This window comes from Phoca vitulina, unplaced genomic scaffold (genome assembly GCF_004348235.1).
Source record: "Phoca vitulina isolate PV1807 unplaced genomic scaffold, GSC_HSeal_1.0 scaffold3, whole genome shotgun sequence".
NCBI lineage: Eukaryota > Metazoa > Chordata > Mammalia > Carnivora > Phocidae > Phoca > Phoca vitulina.
In genome coordinates this window covers 66,051,133-66,060,207 of record NW_022589706.1, presented here as the reverse complement: position 1 = coordinate 66,060,207, position 9,075 = coordinate 66,051,133, and the positions used below count along the sequence as shown (strand labels likewise).

General features: G+C 36.8%; 1 protein-coding gene across 3 annotated transcripts; it reads right to left on the bottom strand.

Annotated features, from left to right (window-relative positions):
* On the bottom strand, positions 1-7,889 carry SPP1 (secreted phosphoprotein 1). Of its 3 annotated transcripts, XM_032400773.1 has the most exons (7): positions 7,778-7,889; positions 6,588-6,652; positions 6,437-6,475; positions 3,400-3,480; positions 3,067-3,108; positions 1,724-2,002; positions 1-833 (listed from the first exon to the last, which is right to left on the bottom strand). In XM_032400773.1, the coding sequence occupies exons 2-7, from the start codon at positions 6,639-6,641 to the stop codon at positions 429-431; spliced, it is 900 nt and encodes a 299-aa protein (XP_032256664.1). In that variant the 5' UTR covers positions 6,642-6,652; positions 7,778-7,889; the 3' UTR covers positions 1-428. The 3 variants fall into 3 exon arrangements, with proteins under 3 accessions (XP_032256664.1, XP_032256665.1, XP_032256666.1); XM_032400774.1 differs by lacking the exon at positions 3,067-3,108 and having other exon boundaries at positions 7,778-7,884; XM_032400775.1 differs by lacking the exon at positions 3,400-3,480 and having other exon boundaries at positions 7,778-7,884.
* Between the last annotated feature and the right edge of the window lie 1,186 nt (positions 7,890-9,075).

Below are 9,075 nucleotides of genomic sequence, written 5' to 3'. Positions count from 1 at the left end.
TTATATTTGAGACATAAGATTTATTCACACACACACAAAATAATCACAACCAAATATACACTAATTTAAAAAACAAAAGATTACAGTGACAAAATTTTATATTCTCTTTTGTAAGTGTGTAAAAGTATTTGTTTGCTTCTACATAATTTCTATTCATAAAAGAATAGCAAACATTACAATGCAGTGATAGCTTGCATTTCTTATATGAAAAGAACATAGACCAAACCCTGAAGCTTTTAGTTTACAAGGGTGTTACCATGAAGCCACACACTAAACTAATGATCAAAACCAGTATCTATTTCCAGATCCATATACATATACATTCACCAACTAAGCTGAGAAATAAGCATTTCATATTCTCTCTCATCCTGCTACAATGTATTTTTTCTTTTTACTAAAAGCAGAGTAAGAAATTGCTTTTTCTCCTTTTAATTGACCTCAGAAGATGCACTATCTAATTCATGAGAAATGCGAAATTTCAGGTGTTTATCTTCTTCCACACTCTTGGAGTCTAGGACTCGTTCCTTTTCATGGCTTTGAACTATTTGGCTGACGAGTTCACTGCTGACCTCAGAATTTTCCTGACTACCAATCTCATGGGAATGCTTATTGCTCTCATCACTTGCTCTCAGCTTATACTCTCTGGCGTGCTTGTGGCTCTTTGTTTCCATACTGTGGTCATCCAGCTGACTTGTTTCCTGACTGTCTTTCGCGTGGCTGTCCCCGTCAGAAGTCCCCCTCACAGTCTGGGAAAGAAGGACGGCATTGAAGTCATCATCCATACTCTCACTTTTCACAAGTGATGTCAAGTCCTCCTCTGTAGAATCAGGATACTGAATCACAGAACAAACGGAAGAAGAATTAAATGAAGAGCCAGGGATGGGAACATTGTAATTCTGCTTTCTAAATTTTAGGCCAATTTATACTGAAAATTGTCTAAATTTGGCTGAAGCAAAAAACAGGACTAGCATGTTACTTTGTTTTTTACTGAACCTTTTCACATATTCATCTCCTTTAGTTTAATAGATACATCAATTATGCATATGATAAAGACTATGATGTAGATCTGATGATCTCTGTTTTACATAAAGGGAAAGTGAATTGAAAGTTAAAAAGTAAAATGATTCGTAAGTGGCAAGGCTATGTGTCAAATTCAGATCCTTCGACTGCAGATTAAGCATAATTTGCAACTCTGCAATTCGTCTTAGGTATTTAACTTCAAAACATGACCATTATATTGTGAAAATAATTGCTGTTTTCCAAAGTTTTTTTCTTTAATCTAAAAAAGTGAATAGAATAAATGCTTTATAGCCAGGATTTGGAAAAAGATCATTGTAATTGAGAGACAAAAGTAGGGAGAAATTGCATGGACTTAAACATAAAATCACCAAGTGAAAAAAGGTTTGGTGTTCAATAGTCATAAATTAGGAGTACCTGGGTGGCTCAGTCGGTTGAGCGCCAGACTCTTGATTTTGGCTCAGGCCATGAGCTCAGGGTCGTGAGCTCAGCATGGAGTCTCCTCGTCCCTCCCCCTCTACCACTCCCCCTGTTCTTTCTCTCTCTAAAATAAATAAATTTTAAAAATCTTAAAAAGTCATAAATTAATAATGCTTACTGAATGAATGAATGAATGAATGAATAAGTGAATGTGAATAGACACACTCTGGTTTCCTAGAATTGGGCTCTAATCATAAATATCTGATGTGTCTGTTTAAGGATTTACCTGGACTTCGTATCTGTAGGACTTCTTAGATCTGGACCTCAGTCCATGAGCCACACTATCACCTCGGCCATCATTTGAGTCTCTTGTGGGGACAGCTGGAGTGAAAAATTGGGTTGCTGGAATGTCAGTGGGAAAATCAGTGACCAGTTCATCAGATTCATCAGACTGGTTAGAGTCATCATCTACGTCATTGGAATCAATGGAATCCTGGCTATCCACATCATCTCCGTCATCTTCATCCACATCCTCGTGGCTTTCATTGGACTTGCTTGAGAGGGTCTAAAAAACAAGATGGCCAGAAAAATTTGGGTAAGGGTTTTTATTTTCCCTTAGTCTTTATAGTGCATTAGTCTTTCAGACTAATTTGGTTTCAGAATCTTTGCATTCACAACAATGTATTCAGTGGCTTCTAGGAGTAAAAGTGAGTATTTTCCAATCTCTTTTTTAACACCAGGATAAATGGAATCATAATCTGAGGTATTTTTCTTGCTTTTCCATAAGTAATTACTTTCATAGACATTTTCAAGCCATATATGTGAGTATAACATTTCTATGGATAACATTGCTTTTCCTTGTTCATATTAGACATTATTTCATTTACCAAATTCAATGATGAAATAAATACAGATACATAATTGTGAGATTACTTTTTATTTGAAATGAGAATTCTCAGGAGATTGGAACATCCATATACTAATGCATGCACCAAAACCTACCCCCCCCATCGGCATACATAAGCAAAAGTGACTCCTTTATGCTTGTGTATAAACTGCAACTCAAATCTGTCAACCAAATTAACCACTGAATGTCTGATTAAACTTCTGATTAGCAAATATACTTGATTATTTATCTAACTTTCCCAGATAGAGTTTCTTAACACATTCAAACAGATCTTAAGGAAAACAAATTTATCTCTTTGTTTAGCAAATATATCAATACTCCTAATAAAAAGAATAGCTATCACATAAACCATTATGTTAGGAACAGAACTGTTACCCTGAGACAAAGTCTTGGCTTTCGTAGGCATTATTAGATGCTTATCAGATATTAGATAAGACATCTACAAAATACCTTAAATAAAATGTTAAGAGGCTTAGTATTTCAAATAACAGACATTAGTAAACATTTCCTGCCGCACTAAACTTATCTGAAGAAACCTGGTATTTCTGACGTTGAGTAAATACATGTTTTCTTCCTGAGCAAGTTTTAAATTGGCAATTTACTATAAAAGTTGCTAATAGAATATTGTCAGAATCGAAGCCAGGCCATGTCATTAGGAGAAAGAGTGGCTTCTTTCATCTCTCCAAGGCATGGTCAGCTTCTGATTCACGGTGAGAACTCACCTTCTGTTGGAAGTTATCATTTTCTTGAGAGAGCACAGTATTCTGAAGAAGGAGGGACACATATCAGTTTACATCAAATATGTCTCATATTTTAATTCAAAAGTTAGCCTTTTCTATCCAAAGCAGGTCTTATTTTTCAGCCTCATAAGTGGGTGGCTTAAAGTGGGGAAAAGCCAACATAACCAGATCAATTGCTATCCTAAGCTCAAGTTTACCAACAGGTAGGAAGGATCCATTTAATTGGCCTGAATGGCCTCCATGATGGCTACTTTTTGTTGTTGTTCTCTAAATGTGAGAAATTTAATTCTTAAAATTAGTTAAAATTAAAAATACCTGTAGTGCTAGGAAAGTCTGCTTCTGAGATGGGTCAGGCTTTAGCCATGTAGCTACAGCACCTGGGTATTTGTTGTAAAGCTACAAAAAATGTTGCATATTTATCATTATTAAAAAAAGAAACATAAGGATCTCTAAGTGATCAACTGAAAAAACAAGTATACTTCACTGATCTTGATGGATAAGCATAATATGCCTCTGTATGGTCAGCCAGAGCCTTACATACCTCTTTTATCAGTTCCTTTTTGTTGCAGATTCATTTAATATACTCCTACATAGCACTTACTTAGGTCAGGCATCCTTTCAAAGTGATGTACAAATATTTATTCATTTAATCCTCTCAACCCCCTGTGAGATAGGTATCATTATGATTCCCATTTTACAGACCAAGAGAAGCTCAGCCACAGAGAAGTTAAGTAGTAGTAAGTGGCAGAGCTGGGGTCCAAATCCAGGCAGACTGGGTCTTCGCAGTGGTGCATGCTGTGCATGCTGAATACTGTGCATTCCTGTCCTAGGCTTACGAGCTGAAATTTCCCCTCAGATAAAGCACATCTAAAGCAGAGGTGCCCTTAATTAGTGGTGATCTTCATTGTTTCCTCTATGAAAAGAGGAGGAACTCTCTGAGACTGCGTTGTCTGATACAATATCCTCCGGCCATATAACATGTGGTTACTTAATTTAATTAAAATGAAATATAATAAAAAATTCAGTTCTTCAATCGCACTAGCTACATTGTGAGTTCAGTAGTCACATGTGTCTAGTTGCTTTCTGGGTGGACCATGCAGAAATATAATATTATTATAATATTAACATCATCACACAAATGTTCTATTGCTCCAAGGTGCCAGAGATGTGAATGGAACGGTCTTTCCTTTAGCCCAGTTATTTATCTGGAAAATGATTATCCTAGTGCAGAGGAGTGGAAATTGCTCTGAATAAGTGTCATCTGATGGGCTGTATCACCCAGAGCCAATCCCTTCCCTTCCCTGTCATTGAGAATGAGAACCCTGGCCGTTCCATGGGTCCCTTTCACAGCCAGCCACTGGGTGGGGGAAGGGCAGGGAGGCAACAAGTCAGTAGCATGTGGGGTTTCCCCCCAGAGCTGACTGCAACCAGAGCAGCTTCATATTGGGCTACTCTGAAAGCTTTTGCTGAAGGAGAGGGTTCCTTGCCTGAAAAAGATGTGAAACTACTGTTCTAGAGGAGTTCCAAGTTTCCCTACTTTTTTTTTATTTAAAAATATATAAAGATGATATGTAAATATGTTATAATTTATATATATTTAATATATATGTTTCCTGCTGCTACATGTAATATGGGCTCAGAGAGAAGGCATTTATAAGTTAAATTTATGATTTAAAACAAGGTAACATGAAGACAATGTAGATGAATAAAACAAACAGATTAAAACCTCCTTAATAGTCATAACACTCACAGATAACCAATGTTCATCTGCAGAGGGAAAGCCTTATAACTTTCACATATTTCCGACTAGCTCTAAGTTTCTAGGATTCTGGAAGGTTGAGCTCTTCACTTATCTCCTAAATATAACTGAATAATTTATACTGTTATAGCTTTATGTGCCATATTTATTCATGAAAAAGTCACCAATTCTTGCCCAAATAGTGTGACCTCTATCTTTTCTGGAAATGTTCATTTTTCTGGCCTATTATTGTGCTTCAATACTTGTTTTCTCAAATCAGTTGGAAAACAGATATGCCTATACCCACCTATTTGCGCACCCAAACACGTGCAGCAAATACTTCTCCGAATGTCTTCATTAAGCAATCTACTTTCAGTGACCCCAGGCAGCTCTATACAGGCCTTTATTCTGTTCATCTGGGATTGAACTCTGTGTGCCTTCTAGTCTGAGCTCTCAGGACAATGCCCGTTTGTTGTTTGGCTGGCACAGTTTCACGTATTTTGGAGGGGCATGTACATCTACGGTGCTGGTCAAAGAGTTATAATGAAGGGTTTGATTTGGTCTTATGTTTGGTTAGAAAGTTGTTATCTAAAGTCAGCTGACAAGCATAATAGATCCAAACAGCTTAAGAACCTTTCTTTTTATAATGGGTTTCTTAGCAAGTATCTTAGGAGATATTATGAATATTATGGTCATGTAAACTGTCCAGTGTGTGAGACAAGTTTTAAACTCAGCAAAGCAAAGGATGGAATTTTCTACGTCTAGTACAGTATGTTGACTCATGGAAAGAAAAAGTCACGTGACTTCACACGACTTCATAGACTGCAGATGAACATTGGTTATCTGTGAGTGTTATGACTATTAGGGAGGTTTTAATTCTATGGCCCAGAGCATTATTTTATTATATAAAAGAACTAGTTTGGTGTTAAGAGCATATATTTACTAAAGACTATACAACTCTTCTTCGACTTGCGATGGGTTATGTCCCAATAAACCCATCGAATGTTAAAAATACGGTAGGTCAAAGATGCATTTAATACACCTAACCTACTGAGCATCATAGCACAGCTTAGCCTACCTTAAACATGCTTACATTAGCCGGCAATTGGGCAAAAGCATCTAATACAAAGCCCATTTTATAATAAAGTGATGAATATCTCATTTAAAGTATTGAATACTATACTGAAAGTGAAAAACAGAACGGTTGTATGGGTAGAGAACGGTTGAAAGCATATCGGTGTTGACCGTCGGGACGGCGTGGCTGACTGGGTCTGTGACTCACTACCGCTGCTCAGCCTCACAAGAGTATTGTACCGTGCATCGCTAGCCCAGGAAAAGGTCAAAATTCAAAATCTGAAGTATGGTTTCTACTAAATGCGTATGGCTTTCCCACCACCGTAAAGTTGAAAAATTGTAAATGGAACCATTGTAAGTCAGAGACCATCTGTAACTGTACTTAGTACTGGCCTAGGCTGAAAGCGGACAGTCAATAAATACTTATCAATCAACGGCTTGACTATGATCATAAGTAAAATGGCAACAAATATGTTTGTGGTGACTCTCGTACAGCTGGATAAATAACTTAACTACATGATAAACCTAAAAGATGCTTACCTGCTTTTCCTCAGAGCTCCCAGAATCGGCCTGCTTAATCTTTGAAACAGAAAAGATGAAGCAAGATTACAGTGTGAATGTGTTCCTAGCACAGGGGAGCACACAATTCATTTATTTTGAGAAATTTCCTTTAAGATTCAGCTGTACTCACCGGAATGGCGTAGGCAATGCCTAAAAGGCAAAAGCAAATCACTGCAAGTCTCATGGTGATTTTTCCTGCAAAATATTTTGTAAGGAATATTTGATTTCTTTGTAGGGTAAAACAGTGATACCTCTTTATGCTACCACATTACAAAATATTTACAAATAAATATATTTTCTGTAGAATATTTTCTACCTTTTGGAGAAAACTTCTGTTTCAATCACTATGGTCTTTTGAGTTACTATTTGTAATGCCTCCTCTTTACTCCATCTCTCACTATTAGGCAAGGGAGAGAGGAATTTCATAAGACTATATTCGACTTCAAAATTTAGAGTTCCAGGGATTATATCATTATTACCTGATATCTCCAGTTATCTCAACCCAAAAACAGATCATTAGTAATTTAATTAAAATAATAAGCTACTGTTGGGATATTTATTTCTCAGGGAAGAAAAACACAGAGAGAAAATAAAACCATAGAAAGAAGCTTGCTTTCTTCATTTTTCCAGCATGCATTTTAAGTGTGATTTTTAACTAAATTATTAAAATGGTACTACTTAGGCAAAATGAGGCTGTCTCAAAACTCAAGTTATTTAAGAAAGGCATTCTAGAAATTTGAAACAAAAACCAAAACATTGAAAATAGTCAACAGCTTTTCTATTCATGATAATAAGTCTGCATAGTGTCATACAGGTATCTTGGTGAAGAATTTAACAGCTAAATACAGAAGTGAAATATTCAGAAAGAGTTTTTTTTCCCTTGAAAATAGGATGGATACATTAAATCATTAAAACATAGCATAATTATTAGCTTACGTTACCACTAAAGATCCTTTTCCACTTAAATGCTTCCACAGCCATCTACCCATTAAAAATAATGTATATATAGTCATTTGAAAGGGGCATAGAATTTTTCTTTTTTTTTTCTGATTGGAAGAAATAGATTCAGTTCTTTTGAGGACTCCCAAGAATTTTTGAGTTCTATAAATGACTGGCTTTCAAAATAACCAGTTACCTTTCTTCCAGGAAATCTGCAATGTATCTGGCATGCTCAATTAAAAGACTAGAACAGTGTAAGTCTGCTTAACAGCTTTACAGTTCAACTCTTTTCCTTACAACTTGCCCTTCCCCCTGAAATGAAGCTGAATGCCTAGGACAGCAATGAAGTTGAACGCGTAGGACAGCGAAGTGCGGGCTTACCTTGCTCTGTGGCTGTCTGAGAAGAGAGCCCAGTCCCGGATGAGGCTGCACTGCTCGCCTTCTCTTCCTGCTGCTGACAATCAGGACCTCCCAGAATTTAAATGATGCTCCAGACAGTCTCCACCAACACAGGGAGGCGGAGAAATGTGTCATGAGGTTTTTTGCCGCTGCCCAACCCACTTGCTCCCACACTTCCCCCTCTGGTTTTTGTGGTTAAAAAACAAAGAAACAAACACACAGAAACTACTCTACAGTTAAAATGTTACTGATGTACAATATCATTAACTAGCTTTTTCATTTGTGGGACTGGCATTCAGCATCATGGAAGGGCATCTAGGGGTCCTGTAAAAAGTGGGGAGGAATGACTGGTTCTTTTAGAGAATTGATAATGTCTGAATTAGAAGAAAAAATATTAATATAAATCCATCTTAAATAAAAGGAAATGGAATAGATTTTTGTTTCTTTAGGGTTAAATAACAGATTAAGGTAATATATGCAACCAAATTTGCCTCACAATTATACTCGTTTAACAGCTGCAAGGCAGTTGTTCAGGTGTAGGAAGAGGCTCCCTCCATCCTTTGCTACTCAGGCTCAGTGCTGTGATTTCAAGTATGTAGCAGCTTGTCATTTAGACAAATGACATTACTAACACTAAGTTCCATGTTTATGCCCCTTAAGTTGGATTTACAATGACCATTCAAGGACACGAATTTTTGTCGCACCGTTTAAATTGTTTGGAGGTGGTGAATCAGATAATCTGCTATATAAGACAGAAGAATGGTAATTTACTCTGTATGCTGCAGAAGTAAAACAGCTTCTGACTGGGAGAGTTAACTGCTTGAGAAGGCTGCTTCTGGGGCCAGAGTGTGGCTCTGAGTCCCACACTGACATCCATTAGCTGTGTGACCTTGGGCAGATCACTTAGCCTGCCTGTATTTGTTTCTTCATCTGTCAAATGCACATGCTATTACCTAGCTCATGGGGGTTGTGAGAAGTTTTAAATGAATTAGTATGTGTAAAACTAACAATGCTTGGCACATATTATGTGTATATTTTAAGCACTGTGTGTCTTAACTATTCCTGAAATTTTTAGGAAGAGCATGTAGTCATCATTCGTAGTGTCTTTAAGTGGAATAGGTTATTAGAATGAGGCTAGATGTAAGATCTTTAAACTGCATACATCAAGAGGGTAATTTGCACATCTCTACAGGAATGGATTGATTTATGAATCATCTTTTTTCTAGTTTTTCTCACAGGATATATAAAATTTGTTACTTAAATAAAATTGAAAACATTTT

What these genes read in the sequence shown, in the direction of transcription:
- SPP1 (XM_032400773.1), bottom strand. Translation starts at nt 6,641, where the DNA reads ATGAGACTTGCAGTGATTTGCTTTTGCCTTTTAGGCATTGCCTACGCC. An exon ending in GCATTGCCTACGCCATTCCG is followed by an intron (nt 6,476 to 6,587) that starts GTGAGTACAGCT and finishes TCTGTTTCAAAG; the next exon opens with ATTAAGCAGGCCGATTCTGG. An exon ending in GGAGCTCTGAGGAAAAGCAG is followed by an intron (nt 3,481 to 6,436) that starts GTAAGCATCTTT and finishes CATTTTTTGTAG; the next exon opens with CTTTACAACAAATACCCAGG.